The sequence below is a fragment of the Anolis carolinensis genome, unplaced genomic scaffold, assembly GCF_035594765.1.
Source record: "Anolis carolinensis isolate JA03-04 unplaced genomic scaffold, rAnoCar3.1.pri scaffold_8, whole genome shotgun sequence".
NCBI lineage: Eukaryota > Metazoa > Chordata > Lepidosauria > Squamata > Dactyloidae > Anolis > Anolis carolinensis.
Genome location: NW_026943819.1, coordinates 1,622,841 through 1,650,540, shown reverse-complemented (window position 1 = coordinate 1,650,540; position 27,700 = coordinate 1,622,841). Strand labels below are relative to the sequence as shown.

The window sequence follows — 27,700 nt, the reverse complement described above, 5'->3', positions numbered from 1 at the left end:
CACTGGGTGCCGTGCCAAAAGATCTCAGCCGGCATTTGGAAACAATAGACATTGACAAAATTACGATCTGCCAACTGCAAAAGGCCACCCGACTGGGATCTGCGCGCATCATCCGAAAATACATCACACAGTCCTAAACACTTGGGAAGTGTTCGACTTGTGATTTTGTGATACGAAATCCAGCATATAGATCTCGTTTGCTGTGTCATACAATAATAATAATAATAATAATAATAATAATAATAATAATAATAATAATAATAATAATAATGGTAATCATTTACCTGAGATGATAGAGACGGTGTCTTTCTCCCAGGACACCACGCTGACATATTCCTGCACTGAGGAGGGGATGAGGCACTTGAAAACAGCCACATTTCCACGCATCGACCGTTGATCCTCCACCCGGACGGTGTAAGGTTCCCTGAAGACTGGGGAGAAAAGCGGGGAGGCGGTCAGTGGGGACCCATTGTGTGCATGCACTTGTCCACACGCATGTGAATGATGGATATGAGTGGCTCCCAAACTTTGCTCTACCAGGTGTTTTGGACAACAGGTGGCAAGCAGGCTGAGATACCTGGGAGTCGAAGCCCAAAACACCTGGAAGACCAAAGTTTGAGAATCACTGGGTTTAGATCAGTCATTGAAGGGTGTATTTTCATTCAGTGGACCCAATTTGTCACAAATTCCCAAAACACCCAAATTTGAATACAGTAGAGTCTCGCTTATCCAAGCAAATATGCTGGATAATAAGGAGATTAAGGAAAAGTCTATTAAACATCAAATTAGGTTATGATTTTACAAATGAAGCACCAAAACATCACGTTATAAAACAAATTTGACAGAAAAAGTAGTTCAATACGAAGTAATGCTATGTAGTAATTACTGTATTTATGAATGTAGCACCAAAATATCACGATGTATTGAAAACATTGACTACAAAAATGCGTTGGATAATCCAGAACGTTGGTTAAGCGAGTGTTGGATAAGTGAGACTCTACTGTATTGGTGGGGCTGGGGGGGGGGGGTAATTGATTTTATCATTTGGGAATTGTAGTTACTGGGATTTATTTATTTATTTATTTATTACAATATATTATTAGCATAGTACAATATAAGCATTGAATTACAATATTGTTCTATATCATTATATGGTAATATTATTAGTAATATTACATTTAATATATAATATGTAATTAATATTATTATATTGTATTATTATTAGTATAATATTGTATTACATTATAATATTATTATCAATATTATATGTATATACAGTATATTATATATTTATAAATTATTGTGTGTATATATATATACACACACACACACACACAATTAGTATATAAAATACTGAAAGAGTTGGGTGGGCATTGACCTTGAGTTTGGGAGTTGTAGTTCACCTACATCCAGAAAGCAGTGCGGACTCAAACCATGATGGATCTGGACCAGACTTGACACAAATACTCACTATGCCCAAATGTGAACACTGGTGGAGTTTGGGGGAAAATAGACCTTGATATTTGGGAATTGTAGTTGCTGGGATTTATAGTTCACCTACAGTCTAAGAGTCCCTTGAACCCCACCAATGATAGAATTGGGCCAAATTTCCCACACAGAACCTCCATGACTAACAGAAAACAACGGAGGGATTTGGAAGAATTGACAGTGATTTAGGGGAGATGTAGTTCATCTGCTTCTTGGTTGAACGAAAAGTTGCTTTGACAAAGGTTTGTCTCCAAACACATTACTTCAATACCCTTTGTAAAACATGAAAGCATTTCTTTGGCCTCTGACCTCCTTCTTGTTTGCTATTCTCACAGTCCTTCGAACTCTGAATTCCAAACGGTCAGCTCGATCTAAGGTTCCCGTTTCATCAAGGTCAGGATGCTCGTTAGTGTCAGCCTGCTTGCTATCAGACTGAGAACTGTCCTCCTTTTCCGCCTTTTCTAAGTCAATTTGCACCTGGCTAGTTTCAGTATCATCAACATGTAGTTCACTTACATCTGGAAAGCACTGTGAATTAATGTTTTCTGATGGTCTTTGGTGACTCCTCCCAGGGTTTCCTCGCAACAGGGTCCTACCAACGCCCCCCCCTCCCTCAAGCCCACCCGCCCTGCTCCCCACCAGCCAGCCAATACCTGCTTTGACCCGGATATTTGGGCTCCTGATTTTGCCCACAGAGTTCTCTGCGGTACAGAAATAGTCGTTGTCGTGGATAAAGCTATTGAAGGCAGACGGCGAGAAGGGGTAGAGCTGCAGCGTCCCGTTGGCGTGGACGTGGCGGATGTGCGGCACATCGTAGATGTCGTCCCCGGTGGCCAGGTACCAGCGGAGGGCGGCGCTGGGGGAGCCGGCGGCCGGGCAGGGGATGACCACCCCCACGGTGCTGGAGAAGGTCACCTGCTGGATGGAGTCGTTCAGGAAGTAGAGGCTGGTGCCCACATCTTCCGTGTGCGCTGCAGCGAGAGAGAGAGAGAGATACGGGGGACAGGGTCAACGCCGAGGCACCTGTCGCACCTCAGGATAGCTTCACCTTGCTATAAACACCAAAGTGCACACAAGTTGAAGTCTTTATAATTTTTATTTATTTATTTATTTACAGTATTTATATTCCGCCCTTCTTTCTCACCCCGAAGAGGACTCAGGGCGGATCACATTGCACACATATAAGGCAAAAATTCAATGCCATAACATAGAACAGAGACAGACGCAGGCACGGGCTGGCCTCGAACTCATGACCTCTTGGTCAGAGTGATTTGTTGCAGCTGGCTGCTAACCAGCCTGCGCCACAGCCCGACCTTCTATTAAAAAATAGAATATAAAAATTACGGCTGAATTACGGCTCATGTATAAGGTTTGGTGGATGAATGGCATAAGCACCTTGCATTGTTTTAAACTTTGTATATTGTATTTTATGACTGTTTTAACTGTTTTAACGTTTTAGTTCATTGTATAGCAGTGTAACGGCATCAATTGCCACTTGTAAGCCACCCTGAGTCCCCTCGGGTGAGAAGGGCGGGGTATAAATAATTGAAATAAATAAATAAATAAATAATGAATAAAAAGTTCTTTAAAAACTAAAGTAAAGTTCCAAAAGATCGTTACAAAATAAAGCCTTAGAGCATAATTCAAAGAAACACCAGCACTAAACAGAGTCCCATTAGAGCATGACCAAGTCCCAAGACCATGAACACAAGAGCTGCAAGATAATCCAGGAAAACAAGAGCTTGCTTCTTTGGTTGAACGAAAAGTTGCTTTGACAAAGGTTTGTCTCCAAACACATTGCTTTAATACCCTTTGCAAAACATGAAAGCATTTCTTTGGCCTCTGACCTCCTTCTTGTTTGCTATTCTCACACTCCTTCGAACTCTGAATTCCAAACGGTCAGCTCGATCTAAGGTTCCCATTTCATCAAGGTCAGGCTGCTTGTTAGTGTCAGCCTGCTTGCTATTAGACTGAGAACTGTCCTCCTTTTCTAAGTTAATTTGCACCTGGCTAGTTTCAGTATCATCAGCATCATTCCTTGCTGTGGGAAAATGAACAGGGACATTTTTGAACCTGATTGTAAACCTGAATCCCATCATCCTCATCAAAGTCAATCTGAGGTTCCAGCTGAGTCACAACAGCACCCTCCTTCCTCTCTTTGCACAAACAGCCTCCATGCTCACAGGGGCAGAACAGGCCTATGGCAAAACGGTTTATGGCCCTTCAACTGCCCAGAACTTCCTGAAAGAGCGTGGTTTCGACCTCCTTCTGTGATGTTGACCGGGCTCGTACCCATGTAAGCCGCTCCGACTCCCCTTGGGGAGATGTAGGCAGGGTACAAAAATAAAGTTGTTGTTGTTATTATTATTATTTTATTATGACACAGCAAACAAGATAGATATGCTGTATTTCGTATCACAAAATCACAAGTCAAACACTTCCCAAGTGTCTAGGACTGTGTGATTTTATTATTATTATTATTATTATTATTATTATTATTATTATTATTATTATTATGTCACAGCAAACAAGATAGATGTGCTGGATTTCGTATCACAAAATCACAAGTCAAACACTTCCCAAGTGTCTAGGACTGTGTGATTTTTTATTATTATTATTATTATTATTATTATTATTATTATTATTATGTCACAGCAAACAAGATAGATATGCTGGATTTCGTATCACAAAATCACAAGTCAAACACTTCCCAAGTGTCTAGGACTGTGTGATTTTTTATTATTATTATTATTATTATTATTATTATTATTATTATTATTATTATTATTATGACACAGCAAACAAGATAGATATGCTGGATTTCGTATCACAAAATCACAAGTCAAACACTTCCCAAGTGTCTAGGACTGTGTGATGTATTTTCGGATGATGCGTGCAGATCCCAATCAGGTGGTCTTTTGCAGTTGTCAATGTCTATTGTTTCCAAATGCCGGCTGAGATCTTTTGGCATGGCACCCAGTGTGCCCATCACCACCGGGACCACCTGCACTGGTTTCTGCCAGAGTCTTTGAAGTTCAATCTTGAGGTCCTGATAGCGGCTGAGTTTTTCCTGTTGTTTTTCATCAATTCGACTGTCACCTGGGATGGCGACATCAGTGATCCAAACCTTTTTCTTTTCCACAACTGTGATGTCTGGTGTGTTGTGTTCAGTCTGGATTCGGAAGTCCCACCGTATCTTTGCGTGCTCATTTTCCAATACTTTTGCAGGTTTGTGATCCCACCAGTTCTTTACTGCTGGCAGATGTTACTTGAGGCATAAGTTCCAATGGATCATTTGGGCCACATGGTTGTGCCTCTGTTTGTAGTTGTTGTTATTATTATTATTATTATTATTATTATTATTATTATTATTATTATTATTATTAAGCCGCGTCAAGTCAACCCAGATCGGGACCGCCTTTCACCTGGAAACCAAGGTCCTCACTGTAGAAGGACATGCTGGTCAAGAATAGAGCTCCACCGTCACCTATGCATCCAACATTTGGAAGACCACCATACTCAGACAATGAGGGATCACCTAACTAGCTAACTAACATGTTGAAGAGGAGCACAAGGATTAGTTTTGGGAAGCAGTTCCATGTGGATGGGCCTTCTCTCATGCGCTATCACAGGAAGATCCGCTCACACAAGGAAGTCATGATGGATTGATAGATGGAAATGAAGCCAATGGCTTCCCAAGCATCGCACTTCCAGCAACAGCATCAACAACAACCATGGCCTTGGACCAGATCTTCCCAGCTGGCCTCCTCCCCACCAAAGGCACAACGCTTCCTGCCCTTGGCCTGTCTGGCCTATCTACCTATGCATGCCGGTGGCTTAGATGGGACCAGAAGATATTTCTTGGGAATCAGCTGGAGGCGCCCAAAGCCAGTCAGATTTAGCTCCTTTTTTAGCCGTGCTACTTTTAAGTAGGTGGAAGGACAAAGATCGAGGGCAGCGCCATCCGTGCCAGGGAATTAGCCGCCGCTCCTCGGGCTCAGAGCCCAGCCACAGCAGCCATGCGACTGACCAAGCGGAGCGCTGATGCCCCCGGGCGCCCCTCGGCCAGGCCCCGCAGGACCCCCAAAGCCCCGTCCCCCCCTTCCATGGGTAGGCAGATGGGCACAGCGGACCCCTCGCCCGGCCCTACGAGGAGGCGGCATCCCAACGGGCATTTCAGGGAAGGCTTTTAAAGCCTCATTGGGAGCACGATTCACATCCCACCGCAGAGCCGCAAGGAGGCACTACGAAACGCAAAGCAAGACGGGAAAAAAGCAGGGACGTGTTTTGTGTTTATCGCTCTGGAAGCCATTGCCTCTTTCTCGACTCCAGGTCCAAACAAAAGCCATGGAAACCCGGAAACCACACAACACTCTGATATCCGTAACGTTGGGCATGATGTTCCATGTGCAGGGATCGAACCTCTTAGAAGGTAGGAAGGAAGGAAGGAAGCAGCAGGATGCAAAACCCATCCCTTCCTTGCCTCTCAAATGGAGAAATGCTTGCCCGAAGCAGTTTTTGGGATGTTGGGGGGGACCTACCCACAAAGAGAAGAATTTAGGGGGCAGGGACCTCATAACCCTAACCCTAACCCCCCGCAGGAAGAGCCATTTTGCAGGACATCAAAGTAGATGACCTTGCCTAGGATCCACCACAGGTCTTCTGCTCTCTCTCCTAGACAAAGCACCAAATGCATGATTGCACACTTTACACTGCCAGGCAGTTGGTACACAACCCTCAAATGCGTCAGGACCCAATCCCGGAGCCCCCCAACCTGCCACCATCATGCCATCAGCTTCAGGCCCTTCCCCCCCCCCAGCCACTTAAGTGGGGGGGGGGGGAGGAAGGGGCCTGAGGCTGTTCAGAATGGTGGGAGTCGAAGTCTAAAACATCTGGAGGGCCTGTACCTCTTTAGTGTGGGAGGAGTTGTAGTCATGTGATTGTACTGAGCATGTTCAGACACAGGACTCCATTTTGTTAGCAGTTTGCATCAGACCTCGGTGGAGTGGCTGGGGGGGGGAGGAAGGGGCCTGAAGCTGTTTGGAATGGTGGGAGTTGAAGTCCAAAACACCTGGAGGGCCTGTACCTCTTTAGTGTGGGAGGAGTTGTAGTCATGGGATTGTACTGAGCATGTTCAGACACAAGACTCCATTTTTGTTAGCAGTTTGCATCAGACTTCGGTGGAGCGGTTGAGGGGGGAAAGGAAGGGGTGTGAGGCTGTTTGGAATGGTGGGAGTTGAAGTCCAAAACACCTGAAGGGCCTGTACTTCTTTAGTGTGGGAGTTGTAGTCATGTGATTTTACTGAGCATGTTCAGACACAGGACTCCATTTTGTTAGCAGTTTGCATCAGACCTTGGTAGAGCGGTTGAGGGGGGGAAAGTAGGGGCCTGAGGCTGTTCGGAATGATGGGAGTCTAAGTCCAAAACATCTGGAGGGCCGAAGTGCCTGTTGTAGATACATATACAAATTGTGCAAACTCCCTCCCTGAGTCAGGTCAACAAAGCAAGCATGCTGTGTTAGAATGGGTTTCACTTCTATTTCTGATTGTGATGCTGGTCTGCTCCTTCCAAGGGCAGATGATAATAAATCAGCAGATGAATAAACAAAGGCTAAGCAGGGAAGAAGCCTTGAAGCCTGGCTCCAACATGACTGGCAGAGACTCACCGGAGTCGGAGGAGGAGGAGGAGGTCCCAGGCTCAGAGAAAGCCGGACTTGGCCCAGAAGAAGCCCCAATGGGCTCCCAGCGCCTTCATCCGTGGGGGGTGCATGTGGGGTGGGTGTTGTCCAAAGCCATCCACCCCCTAAAGAGGAGAGGAATTCAAATTGCTATTAAAGCTTTTGCAGGTCAGAAAGGGTGGAATGGATTTCTTTTCCCTACAAAATGGAAGTTACGGGATTGGGAGTAGTTATGAGACAGACGCGTAGAGTTAAATCCATCTAATCTCCTTTACCATTTAACGGTGAACACCATCCCCTAATTCCATGTTTCATAAAACTGCCTCCAAATCACCGGGGAGAGAGATTAAAAAACGCAGAAATAGCCTTCGCAATATTTTGAAAACAGAAATCACTCCTGGCATCTGGTCGCCCAGCCTTGGCCGTAACCTACATATCGGGAGGCATTAATTTCGACCCACTGCGATGGAGGGAGGAGGGGGCTTCGTCCGGAGAGGGAGGGGGGAGGGAGGAGGGACCCGCTGCCCGGGGAAAACACACGCTCCGAGTCCTCACGGAGCAATCTTCTCAAATTGTAGGAAATTGCAACCTACGGGCATTGAGATATTAATACCTCGGCTTTGTCCGGGAAAGAGATTCATTTTGTCATCATCTCTCCATAATATTTACTTCTTTCCTTCTTTCTTTCTTTCCGCACTGGACTTCTCCTTCGGGCACACCAAAGGGAAGGGCCTGGACACCTCAATCCTGACCAAACCTGACGGTCAAGGTGCCAGAGCTTTTCTCTGGGAAGCGGCCTTAGAACTTCACCCTTGGAACAGCTCCCGTCAGCACTCTCTCTAACCCAGTGGTTCTCAAGATGTTTTTCACCTTCAACTCCCAGAAATCCTAACAGCTGATAAACTGGGAGTTGTAGACCAAAAACATCTGGGGACCAAGAAGTTGAGCACCACTGCTCTAACCATTGTCTACCCTTTAATCTTTTCCCTTTAAAGTGGGTGTGACGAGACGTGGACAGCCAACCCATTTGGCTGCTCTGGTGACCCAAATCCACCAGTTGGGTTTCAAGAAAGACCAAAGCCTTCCTCACAAGGGACTCTCCTGTGGGGCCAAGGTGTGTATGAGGCTGTGGACTGGGCCACTGTCATGTTCCCCATCTCATGCCATCTCCAGACACAAAATGCTGACACAGGACACATGGCCATGGGCCGACACAACAGGAATATGAACCAGCCATAAAACTCAATTGCCCTGAGGTGGGGGGAAAGGGACTCTGGAATGTGAGAATGGGCAACCTCCAGGTGCCAGGACTCTAAGAATGATTTGTAACACTGTATCTAGGGCCTATATAGATGGGCAGTAGAGTAAACTCTTGGATTCCGAACAAATTGTAAGGCTTCTCAGCTCCATTTGTGTTGCTGTGGGTAGTCTTCTTCGGAAGAATACACCAAGACACGCAATGAGTGAAGATACCATATGGCTTTATTGTTCAGAATACAAGAGTCTACTCTACTGCCCATCTATATAGGCCTGAACAAATTGTAAGGCTTCTCAGCTCCATTTGTGTTGCTGTGGGTAGTCTTCTTCAGAAGAATACACCAAGACACGCAATGAGTGAAGATACCATACGTCTTAATTGTTCAGAATACAAGAGTCTACTCTACTGCCCATCTATATAGGCCTGAACAAATTGTAAGGCTTCTCAGCTCCATTTGTGTTGCTGTGGGTAGTCTTCTTCAGAAGAATACACCAAGACACGCAATGAGTGAAGATACCATACGTCTTAATTGTTCAGAATACAAGGGTCTACTCTACTGCCCATCTATATAGGCCTGAACAAATTGTAAGGTTTCTCAGCTCCATTTGTGTTGCTGTGGGTAGTCTTCTTCGGAAGAATACACCAAGACATGCAATGAGTGAAGATACCATACGGCTTTATTGTTCGGAATACAAGAGTCTACTCTACTGCCCATCTACCCTGTTTCCCCGAAAATAAGACATCCCCGAAAAATAAGACCTAGTAGAAGTTTTGCTGAATTGCTAAATATAAGGCCTCCCCCGAAAGTAAGATCTAGTAAAGTTTTTGTTTGGAAGCATGCCCAGCGCCTGCCAAACAGAACACCAGAGCATGCAGGATTGGTAAATGTACATACCAGTTGTGCATGGAAATAATGGTAGTAACAAGAAATTCTTCATAGGATTCACAGTTTGTCTGGTTATGCTGATTTGTGATGACAACTACTGTACAGTATATAATAAATGTTCATTTTTTTTGTTCAACAATAAATGTGAATTCTTCTTCATGGAAAAATAAGACATCCCCTGAAAATAAGACCTAGCACATCTTTGGGAGCAAAAATTAATATAAGACACTGTCTTATTTTCGGGGAAACACGGTATATAGGCCCAAACAAATTGTAAGGCTTCTCAGCTTCATTTGTGTCGCTGTGGGTAGTCTTCTTCGGAAGAATACACCAAGACATGCAATGAGTGAAGATACCATACGGCTTTATTGTTCGGAATCCAAGAGTCTACTGTCCATCTATATAGGCCCTAGCTACAGTGTTATAAATCATTCTTAGAGTTCTGGCGCCTGGAGGTTGCCCCTTCCCACATTCCAGAGTCCCTTTCCCCCACCTCAGGGCAATTGAGTTTTATGGCTGGTTCATATTCCTGTCCTCCCTTTCGGCCCATGGCCATGTGTTCTGTGTCAGCACTCTGTGTCCGGAGATGGCATGAGATAGGGATCATGACAGCCACACTCAGCAGCAGGAGGCCACCAAAAGCCACTGAGAAGACTCCTAAACCAGCCTCCCAACCTTTGGTCCTCCAGGTGTTTTGGACTTCAGCTTCCACAATTCCTAACAGCTGGTAAGATGGCTGGGATTTCTGGGAGTTGAGGTCCAAAACAATGGGAGGTCCAAAGGTTCGGAACCACTGAGCTAAAGTTTTGAGGAACACATGCCAGAGGAGTCCTTGAGGCTACTTGCTAGTTGGCCTCCTCAACTAGGACAGAGGCCACGCAGGAGGCCATGAGAGCCACATTCTCCGCCAACATAAACAGAGAGGGGATCCCGGTCCCATTGTTGTATTCCTTGGCCGGATTCTCATCCATCACAAGGATTAAGGGGAATCCATTTGCCTCCACAGCTACCCTGGTTACCAAAGGAGGACACCTAGGCTGTCCAGTTGAAACTAGCCAAGAAGTAGACAGTTGATGGAGAAGCCAAGGCCCTAAGAGTCAAGATGGGGAGAGTAAGGGACAAATTTGTCAGCCCTTGGTGAGGGGGCTTCCTTGAGGATGCAAACATGCGAAACATTGTCTTCTAAGGATTGTCAAGACACAGGAGAAACAGCTGAGGGGAGGGAGGAGGACACGCCTAAGGGTCTCCTATACCTTCATCAAGGTATTTCCGCTTTGAGAAAGCCCACCTGCTTTGCCTGGCGTATTGCAGGTCCCAGCCCCCTCGAAACACAGGCCAAGAGGGCAGCTCCGTCTTGGGCAACGTCCCATTGGCACCCTTTTAGATTGGCACCCCCTTGAGCGTAGAATCCCCCCCCCCCAAAAAAAAATCTTGAAAGCATTGCCCACGTCCATCCGGAGCAAAGCGGAGGGACCCCTGAGCCTTTCTGCCCAGACCAGGTGGCACATCCGCCTGAGGCAAGGCTTCAGCAGAGGAAGCGAATTGGGGTGGGTGGGGGTGGGGTGGGCATCACCGCCATGGCGTGTTGTGCAGAACAGCCGCAAAGGCCACGGAACCACATACACAAAAGGAGAGAAAACGGTGTGCTGTTTTGGGTGGGAATTGGGGAAGGGAAGAAGACGGGTCCTTCCCACTGGCCACAAATGGATCAGCGAGGACGGGGAGGTGAAAAAACAAGCAGATTCCAATACACGTTGGTTTGGAAGCAAGGAAATATTTTGGGGTTGTTGGATGTTCTAGACTTCCAGAACATGGCCATACAGCCCGGAAAACATACAACAACCCTGTGATCCCGACCATGAAAGCCTTTGACAACACAAGGAAATATTTTAATTTTTTTCCCCCATTTTTCTTGGGGGGTCTTTGAAACGTTCTCCCCAGTTTGGAAGCTGTGGCTTGCTCGCTGCGTGCAAGAGGGATGCCTCGCCACCTCCCCATCGCACATTGCAGAGCGCATGGGCCGCCATGTTGGGAGAATCGCAGAGCCAGAGCCGCCAGCACTGATTCGTATTGCCAAGCTGTCGGGGGGCTTCACCACCCCCTTTAAGAAAGAGTTGCACTGGGTACTTGTGGGGGGGGGGGATGCTATGAAGACACCTGCCCACCAAGCAGAGGAGAAACATGGCGGCACATCATCCGTCCCCAATGCCCGGGCACCATGGCGCTCGCTGGCCCAGATGGCATCAGGGCTGGAAGCGACCCTGGGCAATGGACCCTGAGGACGGACCCCCACCCCACCCCCAATCTGCCAATCTGCCACTCTGCGGTGGGTGGCACGGTGGCACCTGGAACAAGGCAAAGCACCCTCCCCGCCAGGACCCAGACAAACAAAACACAGCAAAATGGAAGAGAAGGAAGGGATAGGAGCTGGAAAAAATTCTGTGCATTTCTGAGAAGGGTTTGAGGGCACCAAGAGATGGGACAATGAGGCAGAGAGACCGAAGGTGGGCACGGGGAGACCGGAGCAGCCCCCTCCCCAAAAGCAGAAGCAGCCTGTGGCGTTTCTGGAGAAGAGGTCAGCAGAAATGCTTGGGAAGAATAGAATTAATCTTAATCATCGCAATCCTAATCATCACAATAATAGACGGCTGGTGAATCCTAATAATCACAATAATAGCTCCCTTTTCTTTTCCTTCCAAAAAAAAGACCCTTCCCCTCCCTGTCCAGCCTCCTACTGACTCTCGGCTGGACCTTGGCCGGACCTTGACTGGAGAGCGAGACCTTTCCTCAAACTTTCTGCCCTCTTTTGCCTCCTCCGTCCCTCCATCTCCTTCCTTCCTTTCAGACAGTCTTTCGCTCCTGAGAGCGAAGCCCCCAGCCCCTTCTGCCTCCATTTCGGCACTTTCTAACAAAGAGACACACACACACACACAGAGAGAAACCTCCTCGAAATCATTCAACACCCTAATCATGGCTTCCCAAAAAGAGGCAGCACAAGGGAGGCTCTCTATCCTTTTTTGGGTGGGTGGGTTTCTCGACTCCTTAGGACAGAGCGGACGGACAAGTAGGAGAATCAATCAATGTATCAGTGCTTCCGCCAAGGGTCATAAGCGTTGACATGGGCAGAAGCAACACCTAACCAGCATCTGGACAAAACACAGTTCAAAGCAGGATGCAAGCAAGTGTGCAAAATATACATTGTGGAGTCCTATAATACGATGATGAGGACGATGATGTTTTTGCTATTCCTACAAGTAGGAGAATCAATCCATGTTTCAAGGGTCATATGCATTGACAGGGACAAAAACCAACACCTAACAAGTATCTCACAACAAAATACAGTTCAAAGCAGGATGCAAGCGAGAGTGTGCAAAATATACATTGTGGAGTCCCGTGTGTGTGTATATATACATATGTATGTATGTATATGTATGTCACTAGTACTATGATAATGATGGTTTGGAGGAATGGGATTCAATTAATGGGGGGCAGTTCAAAGCAGGATGAAAGAAGGATAAGAGTGTGCAAAATATACATTGTGGGGTCCTATGTATATGTATGTATGTGTGTGTATATATATATTAGTACTGATTATGATGATGGTTTTGTAGAATGGGATTCAGTGAATGAGGGCAGTTCATAGCAGGATGAAACAAGAGTGTGCAAAATATACCTTGTGGAATCCTATATATATGTATGTATGTATGTGTATGTGTGTATAAATATATATATATATATTAGTACTATGATGGTGATGGTTTTGTAGAATGGGATTCAGTGAATGAGGGGCAATTCAAAGCAGAATGCAAGCAGGACGAAACAAGAGTGTACAAAATATACCTTGTGGAGTCATATATATATGTATGTAAATGTATGTATGTGTATATGTGTGTGTGTGTGTGTGTATATATATATATATATATGCTGCATAAAGTACTATGATGATATGATTATGATGATGGTTTTGCGGAATGGGATTCAGTGAATGAGGGGCAATTCAAAGCAGGATCCTATGTATTTGTATGTATGTATGTGTATGCATATATATATATATATATATATATATATATTAGTACTATGATGATGGTCTTGTAGAATGGGATTCAATTAATGAGAGGCAGTTCAAAGCAGGATGCAAGCAGGATGAAACGAGAGTGTGCAAAATATACATTGTGGAGTCCTATGTGTATATGTATATATATGTGTGTGTGTGTATGTATGTATGTATATATGTACTATGACGATGATGATGATGATGGTTTTGTAGAATGGGATCCAGTGAATGGGGGGCAGTTTAAAGCAGGATGCAAGCAGGACGAAACAAGAGTGTGCAAAGTATACATTGTGGAATCCTATGTATATTTATGTGTATGTATGTGTGTGTGTATATATATATATATTAGTCCTATGATGATGATGATGGTTTTGTAGAATGGGATCCAGTCAATGGGGGCAGTTGAAAGCAGGATGCAAGCAGGACGAAACGAGAGTGTGCAAAATATACATTGTGGAATCCTATGTATATTTATGTGTATGTATGTGTGTGTGTATATATTAGTCCTATGATAATGATGATGGTTTTGTAGAATGGGATCCAGTCAATGGGGGGCAGTTGAAAGCAGGATGCAAGCAGGACGAAACGAGAGTGTGCAAAATATACATTGTGGAGTCCTATGTGTATATGTCTATATATGTCTGTGTATGTATATATGTACGTATATGTATGTACTAGTACTATGATGCTGATGATGGTTTTGCGGATGGGGATTCAATGAACCGAGGGGCAATCTTTTCGGCGTGCCCACCCTGCACAAATCCCTCTCTCCCTCCTATATATACATCGTGTACATATACTAGTACTATATCTACTAGTACGAGGATGATGAAGGTGATGGTTTGGCAGAATGGGATTGAATGAACGTGTGGAGGGGGCTGTTTTGGGGTGCCCACCACCCTCTCTCTACCTCCCTCCTCCCTTTTTGCTTTGAGCCGAGATGCAAATGCAGGCAAATCAGGCTGAGAGCAATGGCAGCCACAAACACAGCAGAAGGGAATGAAGAAGAAGAAGAAGAAGAAGAAGAAGGGGGGGGATGAGAGAGAGAAAGAGAGATGGAGAAAGAAAGGAAAGAAAGGTGAGGATGGGAAAGTTACTTCGGGGACGGGATGGGAAGGATGCCTAGGACTGGAACAACTTTGGCCTCGCAGGGGTTTTGGACTTCAACTCCCACCCTTCCGAACAGCCTCAGGCCCCTTCCTTTTGCCCCCCAGCCGCTTACGCGGCTGGGGGGCAAAAGGAAGGGGCCTGAGGCTGTTCGGAAGGGTGGGAGTTGAAGTCCAAAACCCCTGCGAGGCTCAACTTTGCCGACCTCCCCCTGCACCCCGGTTGCGAGCCTTACCTGCGGCGGTGCAGGTGAGGAGGAGGAGGATGTGGAGGAAGGGCGTGGGGGGCAGGCGGGGGCGTGGTGGGGGGTCTCTCTCCCCCTCCTTCTCCCGGGTCTCCTCCTCCTGCCGGGTCTCCTTCTCCGTGGTCTCCTCCTGCTTCTTCTCCTTCTTCCTCGGGGGTCCGGCGTGGGACGGGGCGGGCAGCCGCCTCATGCCATCCAGCCCGGGGACGGCGCCCTGCCTCCGCCTCCGCTCCCTCCGGCGCTGCCTCTGGGGGCCGGGACCCCTCGCCAGCTTCACCCCCCCGCCCCAAAGCCCCGCCGGCACCAGCCTCCTGCCCGCCCGCCCGCCCGAGACCCAGCGCCAGCAGGAAAGAAGAGAAGGAGAGAGAGAGAGAGAGAGACGGAGAGAGAGAGAGAGAGAGAGGAGGGGAGGGAGGGGGGAAAGAGGGCCCCGCCCACAGCACAAGGAGGGAGGGAGGGAGGGAGGGGGAGGAGAGAGGCAGCACACACACACACACACGCACAGGGCAAGGAGGAGGAGGAGCAGGTGTCCGGCACCTGGCCCCGCCCCGGAGACACCTGGGCAGTGGACACGCCCCACGCCCAGAGAGAGAGAGAGAGAGAGAGAGAGTAACCTCAAGGAAGGAAGGAAGGAAGGAAGGAAGGAGAAGAAGAAGGGATAGGAAGGAAGAAAAGAAGAAGAGGAAGGAGGGATAGGAAGGAAGGAAGGAAGGAAGGAAGGAAGGAAGGAAGGAAGGAAGGAAGGAAGGAAGGAAGGAAGGAAGGAAGGAAGGAAGGAAGGAAGGAAGGAAGGGAAAGAAGGAAGAGGAAGGGAGGAAGAAAAGAAGGAGAGAGGGAGGAGAGAAGGGTGGGAGGGAGGGAGGGAGGGAGGAAGAAGAGAAAGGAAGGGAAGGAAAGAAGGAGGGATAACAATAGGAAGGAAAAAAGGAAGGGAGGAAGGAAGGAAGGAAGGGATAGGGAGGGAAGAAGGAGAAGAAGAAAGGATAGGAAGGAAGAAAAGAAGGGAGGAAGGAAGGAGAGAAGGGAGGGAAGGAGGAAGCAGGGAAAGGAAGGAAGGAAGGAAGGAAGGAAGGAAGGGAAAGAAGGAAGAGGAAGGGAGGAAGAAAAGAAGGAGAGAGGGAGGAGAGAAGGGTGGGAGGGAGGGAGGAAGAAGAGAAAGGAAGGAGAGAAGAAAAGAAAGGAAGGGAAGGAAAGAAGGAGGGATAACAATAGGAAGGAAAAAAGGAAGGGAGGAAGGAAGGAAGGAAGGGATAGGGAGGGAAGAAGGAGAAGAAGAAGGGATAGGAAGGAAGAAAAGAAGGGAGGAAGGAAGGAGAGAAGGGAGGGAAGGAGGAAGCAGGGAAAGGAAGGAAGGAAGGAAGGGAAAGAAGGAAGAGGAAGGGAGGAAGAAAAGAAGGAGAGAGGGAGGAGAGAAGGGTGGGAGGGAGGGAGGGAGGGAGGAAGAAGAGAAAGGAAGGAGAGAAGAAAGGAAGGGAAGGAAAGAAGGAGGGATAACAATAGGAAGGAAAAAAGGAAGGGAGGAAGGGAGGAAGGAAGGGATAGGGAGGGAAGAAGGAGAAGAAGAAAGGATAGGAAGGAAGAAAAGAAGGGAGGAAGGAAGGAGAGAAGGGAGGGAAGGATGAAGCAGGGAAAGGAAGGAAGGAAGGAAGGAAGGAAGGGAAAGAAGGAAGAGGAAGGGAGGAAGAAAAGAAGGAGAGAGGGAGGAGAGAAGGGTGGGAGGGAGGGAGGAAGAAGAGAAAGGAAGGAGAGAAGAAAAGAAAGGAAGGGAAGGAAAGAAGGAGGGATAACAATAGGAAGGAAAAAAGGAAGGGAGGAAGGAAGAGGGAGGGAAAGAAGGAGGGAGGGAGGAAGAAGAGAAAGTGAGGGAGGAAGAAAAGAAGGAAGAAGCGGGAGGGAGGGAGGAAGAGGCAGGGAAAGAGGGAGGTAGGAAGGAGAGAAGGGAGGAAGAAAAGAAGGGAGGGAGGGGAGAAGGGAGGGAGGAGAGAAAAGAAAAGAAGGAAGGATGGAGAGAAGGAGGGTGAGAAGGAAGGAAGGAAAGCAGCATGCAAGGAAAAAAGTAAGCAAGAAAGGAGGGAGGAAAGGAAGGAAGGAAAGAAGAGAAGGAAGGAGAGGAGTATACAAGGGAGGAAGGAGAGAAAGAAGGAAGGAAGGAAGGAAGGAGAGAAGGGTCCCTAAACTGGACCCTAGGGTCCTCTCTGCAAGGGAGTTTCACCCTCTTTGGGACCACCCCCCTCCTCTTGAAGGCAATTTGATGTTTCATGTATGTATACTTGTTTTGCATTTGTAAGCCGCCCTGAGTCCCTGCAGGGAGATAGAGGCGAGGTACAAGAATAATATTATTATTATTATTATTATTATTATTATTATTATTATTATTATTCCTGGCCCGACTTCTTAGCATCCATTGGGTCTTAAGGGGAGAACAGAAGCTTTCCTCTGGGCGGATGCACCTTTCAGGGGCCCAAACTTAAGTGTCCAGGTGTGTGTGTGTGTGTGTGTGTGTGTGTGTGTGTGTGTATAGAGAGGGGGGGGACCTGCTTCCTTATCTTTTGTTGCTATTATTATTATTGTGATTCGTTATCTCTTCATCTCTCAGAGCGGCTTAAGTTAAACGTAGGACCACACAATTGAAAATATACAAGGATGCAAATATTAAAACAGAACTAAACAGAACAGTATTTAACATTCACAGTTAAAATCAATTTTCTTCTTCTTCTCCGGCCTGGAGAGAAAAAGGCACACGCACACCCCCTCTCCTTGTCTCTGTGCCCGGGTGGCCTGACACTGCCAATCTCTTGATGCGACAGGAAAGATTTGGTCTGAGAAGATTACTGGGTCAGGCCTGGCAACCTGAGAGGAATCCCTCCCCCATCCCGCTCCCTCTGCCCCATGGAAGACAATGGGGGAGGAAACGGGGCGGGGTCTCACTTCTGGTGCCCCTCAAGGAGCGCCATTGCCTTCCCCCAGAAGCAGTACCTATTCATCTACTCACATTTGCATGTTTTCAAACCGATAGCTTAGCAGGAGCTGGAGCTAACAGTGGGAGCTCATTCCGCTCCCGGGATTTAAAGCAGCTCAGTGCTTTAACACACTTTGCCACCGGGGCTCCTAATATATAACAATAATATATAATATTAATATAATATTCCCTTATTTTCAGGGAAACACGGTAGGAGTAAATCAGACTCCAACGCACCATCAACAAGAGGCTGAAAGAAAAGTGTCGTGACCGTGAAGGCTCTCAAGTGGAAAAGTTTGGAAGTGGGCAAGGGCAGCGAGTGTCCGGCTCCTAGCTGGACATGTGGCTGCGGCCGGCCTCCGATCAATGGCTCCCACGTGGTCATTTGGGCAGCGTGCCTGTTGGGCCCATGGCACTTTGGGAAGGAGAAGCTGGACCCTCAGAAGAGGGAGGAAAGGGAAGTAAGTAAGTAAGTAAGTAAGTAAAAGTTTATTTGTATACCACCCTCTCTCCCGAAAGGGACTCAGGGCGGTTTCCAATATAAAATCAGCATAAAACATTGTTTAATAAAACACTGAAAACACTATAAGAATACAAAAAACACATAACAATTGACTAAAACAATCACATAAACAGAAGCGATATAATCACTCAAATGGTGTCCATGGCACAGCCTGGCAGAAAGGAGCCTCTCAATTTGCTTGGCAGAGATGGTCACTTCTGGCTCAAGAGGCCGAAGGGCAGCAGAACCTCTTTGGTCTGAGGCAGGAACGGCTGGAAAGGGCATGTTGTGCCTTGATTTATGTTGCGTTGGTCCCTTCCCCAGGGCAACAGCCTCCGCTGCCCTTAACAAACTCATCTTTGATTTACTATAATTGGGCACAAAGTGTTCTGCGGTGAACGGGAGGAGGACAGGGATACACACGCTGGTCAATTCCGGGCTAATGACTCTCTCCGCCTGACCCCTGCCCTCTTGCGCTTGTCAGGAAAGCCCCCGAAGGAGGGCAACTTGTGGGGAGGGGATTCCTGGAGGGATTGGGGTCCAAGAGCTGCCCCGTGTTGTGGTCATCTCTGAGTGGTTAGACTCAATTTAACCCTCTCTGGGGAAGATTCCACCAAAAATGTAGCAGAGTAGCAAAAGTAAACTTTCAAATGCAGCAGCTACTTACACGCAATCAGCAAAGAGAAGCCTTTGTCTATTTAGGATTGCAATGGAGTGCAGAGTCTCAGTAAAAGTTCAAAAAGCATTTATTCAGGTAAAAAGAACTCCATTGCAGATAGAAAGGCTTGGGAGCTGTCTAGTCTAGTCTAGACTGGTTTCTAAGGAAAAATAAGAAAGGAAAAATAACAAACAGCTAGATAGTCACATCTTGCAAGATGGTGTTGTTAGCTTGAAGAACAAAGGGAGAAGACTGAACCAAAATGGTTCCCACCCCGTGGTCCAGTTTATTGGGGCCATAAAAGACATTCTGACCAATGAGAAGTTAGTGTCCCTGAAGACTCACATTTCTACTACAGTAGAGTCTCACTTATCCAACATTCGCTTATCCAACGTTCTGGATTATCCAACGCATTTTTGTAGTCAATGTTTTCAATACATCATGATATTTTGGTGCTAAATTCGTAAATACAGTAATTCCTACATAGCATTACTGCGTACTGAACTACTTTTTCTGTCAAATGTGTTGTATCACATGATGTTTTGGTGCTTAATTTGTAAAATCATAACCTAATTTGATGTTGAATAGGCTTTTCCTTAATCTCTCCTTGTTATCCAGCCTCCGGTGGCCTAGGGGATAAAAGCCTCGTGACTTGAAGATTGGGTTGCTGATCTGAAGGCTGCCAGGTTCGAATCCCGAAGAGTGCGGATGAGCTCCCTCTATCAGCTCCAGCTCCATGCGGGGACATGAGAGAAGCCTCCCACAAGGATGGTAAAACATCAAAACATCCGGGCAATGTCCCCTGGGCAACGTCCTTGCAGACGGCCAATTCTCTCACTCCAGAAGCAACGCCAGTTGCTCCTGACACGGAAAAAAAAATCTAACTCTATCATCTATCTGACTACATTTAGATTTGAGTAGTCCAGGGTGATATCCAACACCCCCTCCCCATCATTATGCGTATAGGGCACTCCTTTCTCCCTTGACCTTCTTCTCCAGGGTCTCCCAGGAAGAGAATTCACGTTGTTTCTTCTTCCCAAGCTCCTTGTCCTCCTGCCTTGCTTTATAATAAATGATGCACTACTTTCCTAGGCAAAATGGCAGCAGCCGACGCCGCCATTCAAATGAGAAGGGCCGCATCTCAGTCTCAGAGGAAAGCAAATTGCAAACCCATCAGTGCAAAGGAGCGGGCTGTGTCTTGCAGCCGTGTGACAGCCCAAGGCAACGGCCAGGCAGCTCTGCCTTTGGTGTTTGAGAAGATCCAGGGGTGCTCATCCTTCACAACATAAAGGGGCATTGGGGTGGGGGCTGCTTTGGGGTGGAGGTTGGACCCTCTTATGTCCGGCGCTTGGAAAGAGACGGGAGCAGCGGAGGGAGCGGTTGTTGCAGCAGAAGCGGCAGCAGCGGCAGCAGCATCCCAGTCACATGCCGCCTGCACCGGCCCCAGGGGTCCTGCGGTTCCAGGAGATCCGCTAATTAAAAACACAGACAGCTGGGCTCCTCGCAGGCAGGCGTGTGGCTGCGCGGCCTGGTGCGGAGGCGGTGGTGGGCCTGGCGGGTGGGTCGGGGAGGCCGCACCTGGCTGGGCCTGGCCTCTCTGGCACCGTTGGCCTTCCCCTTGGCCACACATTTGTTTTGTTGGTCTCTTTGCATCCATTGAGGAGCCCCGGTGGCAAATATGTTAAAAGCACTGAGCTGCTGAACTTGCAGACCGAAAGGTCCCAGGTTCAAATCCCGGGAGCGGAGTGAGCACCTGCTGTTAGTTCCAGCTTCTGCCAACCTAGCAGTTCGAAAACATGCCAGTGTGAGTAGATCAATAGGTACCGCTCCGGCGGGAAGGTAACGGCACTCCATGCAGTCATGACCTTGGAGGTGTCTACAGACAACGCCGGCTCTTCGGCTTAGAAATGGAGATAAGCACCAACCCCCAGAGTCAGACATTTATTTATTTATTTATTTACAGTATTTATATTCTGCCCTTCTTTCTCACCCCGAAGGGGACTCAGGGCGGACCACATTATATACATATAGGGCAAATATTCAATGCCCATAAGCACATACAATCAAGACAGAGGCAGACAGACGCAGAGGCAATTTAACCTTCTCCTAAGGGGATGTTCGATTCTGGCCACAGGGGGGAGCAGCTGCTTCATCATCCACTGTGATGGCACTTCCTCATTCCAACGTTGTAAATTAGTTAAACTTGCCTCCCCACTTTTATAAGTGGTACCTAAATTTCCTACGTGATAGATGCAACTATCTTTCGGGTTGCTACCCTGTTTCCCCTAAAATAAGACATCCCCAGAAAATAAGACCTAGTAGAAGTTTTGCTGAATTGCTAAATATAAGGCCTCCACCAAAAGTAAGACCTAGCAAAGTTTTTGTTTGGAAGCATGTCCATCAAACAGAACCCCAGAGCATGCAGGATCGGTAAATGTATGTACCATAAAGTGTTGTACATGGAAATATTGCTAGTAACAAGAAATTCTTGATAGGATTCACAGTTTGTCTAGTTATGCTGGTTTATGATGACAACTACTGTACTGTATATAATAAATGTTCATTGTTTTGTTCAACAATAAATGTGAGCTCTCTTCTTCATGGGAAAATAAGACATCCCCTGAAAATAAGACCTATAGCCTCTTTGGGAGCAAAAATTAATATAAGACACTGTCTTATTTTCAGGGAAACACGGTAGGTCAGCAATGAGCAGGGGCTATTTTTAATTTTTAATTGATGGGTGCTCACCCCACCACAGACTGGCCTCAAACTCACGACCTCATGGTCAGAGTGATTTATTGCAGCAGGCTGCTCACCAGCCTGCGCCACAGCCCGGTCATTCCTTAGCCTCTGCTCTGAAACCTTGCAAAGAAGGCCTTCCTTGGAGAGAGACGGACACAGAGTTGACTTGAAAGTGGATCAACAAGAAAGCACCAAGAAGTTCTTGGAGTTGTAGAATCATAGGCCCTTTCCCAGCTCTGAGCTTCTCCTAGAAGCAGAAGGTCTGGCTTGGCTTCCCTCCTCCATCCATCCATCCATCCATCCGTCCTCAGACCATGCCAGTTTTCATGGTCAACCATGTTTTGGAAAGCAACGTTGTGCTTCCGAGAATAAAGTAAAGCCATGTTCCCTGTGAATTGTGGCTGCAAATGGGGCAGGGGGTGAGCACCCCGGTCCGAAAGAGAGCTCGGAGGCGTTTGAGGTGTGCGTCTCTGCGTGAAATGGAGCACATGCACACAATAGGCTGGCACGCGCAGAGAGGGAAACATGGCTCTGGTGCTGGCGCTGCCGCTATCCGCTTTTCTGCGATGATGCACACACTCCTTCTTTCCTTCCTTCTCTCCTTCTCTTCGTTCTCTCTTTCAACAGAGGCAGGAGGCAGGGGCAGATGGTCTCTCCTCAGGAGGGCAAGGGATTAATTATTTCCTTCCAAGAAAAACAAAAAGCTGCATTTAATTTACGGAAGTCGGGAATACGCTCGGAATTGACCAATTATTCCCGCGTTTGCCAAGGCCTGGCGGCTGAGTGGGACGGGGGTGCAGACGCCACTGTCTCGTGCCAAAGCCTGGAACAATGGCAGGGCGGGTGGATCACCTGGAAGTCGCCCCGCTTAAGCTTCTTAGGGGCTTCGTTGCGAGAGGAAAGGGCCGGGGAGGGGGCTCCTAGGGTGACCCGCTCCTTGCTTCTCCGGGGGCTCCGTCATCGCAGGCGCCGTCTCCACGCTCCCGTAAGCATGGCGCTGTGACCGCATTTCATCCACGCCAGTGGAGTGGCAAAGCCCCGCCGTCTCATAGAATCATAGAATCCTAGAGTTGGGAGACACCTCGTGGCCATCCATTCCAACCCCATTCTGCCAAGAAAATTGTGTTCAAAACATCCCTGATAGATGGCCATCCAACCTCTGTATCAAAGCCTCCAAAGAAGGAGCCTCTACCACACTCTGCGGCAGAGAGTTCCACTGCTGAACAGCTCTCTCTCTTTCACAGTCAGGAAGAGATCTGGTGGGCCATCCATTCCAACCCCATTCTGCCAAGAAAATTGTGTTCAAAACATCCCTGACAGATAACCATCCAGCCTCTGTTCCAAAGCCTCAAAGAAGGAGCCTCTACCACACTCTGCGGCAGAGAGTTCCACTGCTGAACAGCTCTCTCTCTTTCACAGTCAGGAAGAGATCTGGTGGGCCATCCATTCCAACCCCATTCTGCCAAGAAAATTGTGTTCAAAACATCCCTGACAGATAACCATCCAGCCTCTGTTCCAAAGCCTCAAAGAAGGAGCCTCTACCACACTCTGCGGCAGAGAGTTCCACTGCTGAACAGCTCTCTCTCTTTCACAGTCAGGAAGAGATCTGGTGGGCCATCCATTCCAACCCCATTCTGCCAAGAAAATTGTGTTCAAAACATCCCTGACAGATAACCATCCAGCCTCTGTTCCAAAGCCTCAAAGAAGGAGCCTCTACCACACTCTGCGGCAGAGAGTTCCACTGCTGAACAGCTCTCTCTCTTTCACAGTCAGGAAGAGATCTGGTGGGCCATCCAGTCCAACCCTATTTTGCCAAGAAGCAGGAAAATTCCATTCAAAGCACTCCTGACAGATGGCCATTCAGCCTCTGCTTCAAAGCCTCCAAAGAAGGAGCCTCCACCACACTCCGCGGCAGAGAGTTCCACTGCTGAACATCTCTCACTCTTTCACAGTCAGGAAGAGACCTGATGGGCCATCCAGCCCAACCCCATTCTGCCAAGAAGCAGGAAAATCGCATTCAAAGCACCCCCAACAGATGGCCATTCAGCCTCTGCTTCAAGAGACATGGTGGGCCATCCATTCCAACCCCATTCTGCCAAGAAAATTGTGTTCAAAACATCCCTGACAGATAGCCATCCAACCTCTGTTCCAAAGCCTCCAAAGAAGGAACCTTCACCACACTCTGCAGCAGAGAGTTCCACTGCTGAACAGCTCTCTCTCTTTCATGGCCATCCATTCCAACCCCATTCTGCCAAGAAAATTGTGTTCAAAACACAATTTCACAGTCAGGAAGAGACCTCGTGGCCATCCATTCCAACCCCATTCTGCCAAGAAAATTGTGTTCAAAACATCCCTGATAGATGGCCATTCAGCCTCTGCTTCAAAGCCTCCAAAGAAGGAGCCTCCACCACACTCTGCAGCAGAGAGTTCCACAGCTGAACATCTCTCACACAGTCAGGAAGTTCTTCCTCATGTTCAGGTGGAATCTCCTTCCTTTCCTGTCGTTTGAAGCCGTTGTTCCATTGCGTCCTAGTCTCCAGGGCAGCAGGAAACAAGCTTCAACTCCCACCATTCCTAACAACCTCAGGCCACCAGACAGCCATGGACAGGTGAGAGGCCCCCTTTGGCCAGGTGACCCCCTTTGGCCACAGAGCTGGAAGGAACTTTCTTTCATTGGAAAAACGAACATGTTTTGCTTGTTAGGGCGAAATGTCAGGAGAGAATACTTCTAGAGAATACTTTCCATACAGCCTGGAAAATCGACAACACATGGAACTTTCCTTCTTTACTCCTTTCCTTCTCGAAGAATGGAGCAGGCCCAAAGGTGGGCGCAGGCTGCCCTCTGGCGGCCACATGCCCTCCCTGCCTCTCTCTACCTGTATCTAGGCTGGTAAACATTGGCCCATCCTCCAGCCAGGTGTGCACAACACAACACAACACTCACTCACTCACTCACTCCACCCCACAGGTGAGGAGGCTGCAGGGAGAGCCTCTGGGAGGCCTTTTCCCTTCTGAGCTTGGCAGAGGAGCTGATGCCCAAAGAGAGGGACTCCGTGTGTTGTCCAAGGCTTTCATAGCCGGAATAGGAGCCTCCGGTGGCCTAGGGGATAAAAGCCTCGTTACTTGAAGGTTGGGTTGCTGACCTGAAGGCTGCAGGGTTCGAATCCCACCCGGGGAGAGCGCGGATGAGCTCCCTCTTTCAGCTCCAGCTCCATGCGGGGACATGAGAGAAGCCTCCCACAAGGATGGTAAAACATCCAAATATCCGGGCAATGTCCCCAGGGCAACGTCCTTGCAGACGGCCAATTCTCTCACTCCAGAAGCAACTCCGATTGCTCCTGACACGAAAAAAAAATAGCCAGAATCACTGGGTTGCTGTGAGTTTTCCAGGCTGTCTGGCCATGTTCCAGAAGCATTCTCTCCTGATGTTTCACCCACATCTATGGCAGGCATCCTGAGAGGTTGTGAGGTCCGTTGGATAGGAGGCAAGTGGGATAGATAGATAGATAGATAGATAGATAGATAGATAGATAGATAGAGATAAATAGAAAAAATAAAGGTTTCCCATGACATTAAGTCCAGTCGTGATCGACTCTGGGGGTAGATGCTCATCTCCATTTCTAAGCCCAAGAGCCGGCGTTGTCCGTAGACACCTCCAATGTCATGTGGCCGGCATGACTGCATGGAGCACCGTTACCTTCCCGCCGGAGCAGTACCTATTGATCTACTCACATTGGCATGTTTTTGAACTGCTAGGTTGGCAGAAGCTGGAGCTAACTGCTATATATCCATCCATATATATATATATATACTAGCTTGGAGACTCCATTTCTAAGCCCAAGAGCCGGCGTTGTCCGTAGACACCTCCAATGTCATGTGGCCGGCATGACTGCATGGAGCACCGTTACCTTCCCGCCGGAGCAGTAGCTATTGATCTACTCACATTGGCATGTTTTTGAACTGCTAGGTTGGCAGAAGCTGGAGCTAACTGCTATATATCCATCCATATATATATATATATATACTAGCTTGGAGACTCCATTTCTAAGCCCAAGAGCCGGCGTTGTCCGTAGACACCTCCAATGTCATGTGGCCGGCATGACTGCATGGAGCACCGTTACCTTCCCGCCGGAGCAGTACCTATTGATCTACTCACATTGGCATGTTTTTGAACTGCTAGGTTGGCAGAAGCTGGAGCTAACTGCTATATATCCATCCATATATATATATATACTAGCTTGGAGACCCGGCGATGCCCGGGTCATTTGAGAAAGGCATTGTTTGCCTGTGTTCCAAGTGTAGCCTATATCCAATGTCAGCTGGGTTCAGTGGGTGCGGGTGAGCTCCAACTCCCATATGCAAGACCCATCGTCCAGTGTCCACCCCCCTCCAAACAGAGCCAGTATGTAGAATAGGTCATGAGGGCTCCATGTACCATGTTTGGTCTTGATCAGTCATTTGTGTGGGTCGCGGTGCTCTCAGGAAGTGAGTGAAGGTATTGTAAGTCCCATCGTCCATGGTCCATCGTCCTCCAAACTGCACCTGGGTGTAGAGTGAGTCATGGGTGTTCTCTATTTGAAGTTTGGTCTTGATGAGACATTGATGGGGGTGACAGTGGTCTCAGGAAGTGAATGAATATACTGCAAGTCCCATCATCCAAGGTCCAAGCTCTTTCAAATCTCACCAAGATGTAGAGTGGGCCATGGTGGCTCTATGTGCCAAGTTTGGTCTTGATCAGTCATTGGTGGGGGTCACAGTAGTCCCAGGAAGTGAGTGAAGATATTGTAAGTCCCCTCATCCACGGTCCCTCTTCCCCCAAACTGCACCAGGATGTAAAGTGGGCTACCCTGCACCTGCGTGTCAAGTTTGATACAGTTTTGTCATTCATGGGCATCACCGTGGTTTGTGGGAGGTGAATTGGATGAATGTACTGCAAATCCCATAATCCTTGGTCCACCCTCCGTCAAACTGCTGCAGCATGTGAAGTGTGTCATTTGGGATCTGTGTGCCTGGTTTGGTTCAGTTGTGTGATTTGTGGCAGTTGCTGTGGTCTCAAGAAGTGAGGGAAGGTACTGCAAATTCCATCATCCTTGGTCCATCCTGCCCCAATATACATCAGGATGTAAAGGGGTCGACGGGAGTTCTGTGTGCCAAGTTTGGTCCATTTCCATCATTGGTGGGCATTGCAGTAGTCTGTGGGAGTTCAAGTGTTTGAAAGTACTGCAAATCCCATCATCTGTGGTCCATCCTCCCCCAAATGGCAGCAGGTCATAAAGTGCATCGTGGGGATGAAGTGGGCCAAGTTTGGTGCAGATCCGTCATTCCTGTTGGTCTCAGTGGCCTGGGATAGTGGCGGCCAATCAAATCGCGAGCACATATTCCGCCAGGCCAATCAAAACGCTGATACATACTCCGATTTCACTTTTATTATATATATAGATATATACACACACACACACACATATATACACACATACAGATATATATGTGTGTGTGTGTGTTTGAGTGTATGTATGCATGTGTGTGCGTCTATGTATCTATCTATCTATGTATTCATCGTCCTGTAGAATAATGTCCAGGGTGGTGGAAACAACGCTTTGTCTGTTTGAAGCAAGTGTATTGCAATTGGCCACCTTGATTGGAATTGAATGGCTTTGCAGTTTCAAAGCCTGGCTGCTTCCTGCCTGGGTGGGGAATCCTTTGTCGGGAGGTGTTAGCTGGCCTTGATTATTTCCTGCCTGAAATGACCCTGTTTATTTAGTGTTGGTAATTACTGTTCTGATTCTTGAGTTTTTTAATACTGCTGAACTTGCAGACCGAAAGGTCCCAGGTTCAAACCCCGGGAGCAGAATGAGTGCCCGCTATTAGCTCCAGCTCCTGCCAACCTAGCAGTTCGAAAACATGCCAATGTGAGTAGATCAATAGGTACCACTCCGGCGGGAAGGTAACGGCGCTCCATGCAGTCATGCCGGCCACATGACCTTGGAGGTGTCTACGGACAACGCCGGCTCTTCGGCTTAGAAATGGAGATGAGCACCAACCCCCAGAATCGGACACGACTGGATATATATATGCGACATTTATATCCTGCCCTTCTCACCCCAAAGGGGACTCAGGGCAGTTTA

General features: G+C 47.8%; 1 protein-coding gene and 1 long non-coding RNA gene across 5 annotated transcripts in view; one reads left to right on the top strand and one right to left on the bottom strand.

Moving 5' to 3' along the window:
• Positions 1-15,046, bottom strand: part of dscaml1 (DS cell adhesion molecule like 1) — a 94,639-nt gene extending 79,593 nt beyond the window's left edge. Inside the window, exons 1-3 of one of the 3 annotated variants that reach the window (XM_062961358.1) lie at positions 14,706-15,046; positions 2,142-2,459; positions 285-431 (exon numbers count right to left, since the gene is read on the bottom strand). In XM_062961358.1, coding sequence (XP_062817428.1) covers positions 285-431; positions 2,142-2,459; positions 14,706-14,904 — 664 coding nt within the window. In that variant the 5' untranslated portion in view covers positions 14,905-15,046. The remainder of the gene's footprint in view (positions 1-284; positions 432-2,141; positions 2,460-14,705) is intronic. The other 2 variants (XM_062961356.1, XM_062961357.1) reach the window with 2 other exon arrangements.
• Positions 14,144-21,416, top strand: LOC134293530 (uncharacterized). Of its 2 annotated transcripts, none has more exons than XR_010000473.1 (3): positions 14,144-14,441; positions 17,875-18,146; positions 19,452-21,416. It is a non-coding gene; the product is annotated as an uncharacterized LOC134293530 (long non-coding RNA). The 2 variants fall into 2 exon arrangements; XR_010000474.1 differs by lacking the exon at positions 14,144-14,441 and adding an exon at positions 16,832-16,974.
• Positions 21,417-27,700: the final 6,284 nt, after the last annotated feature.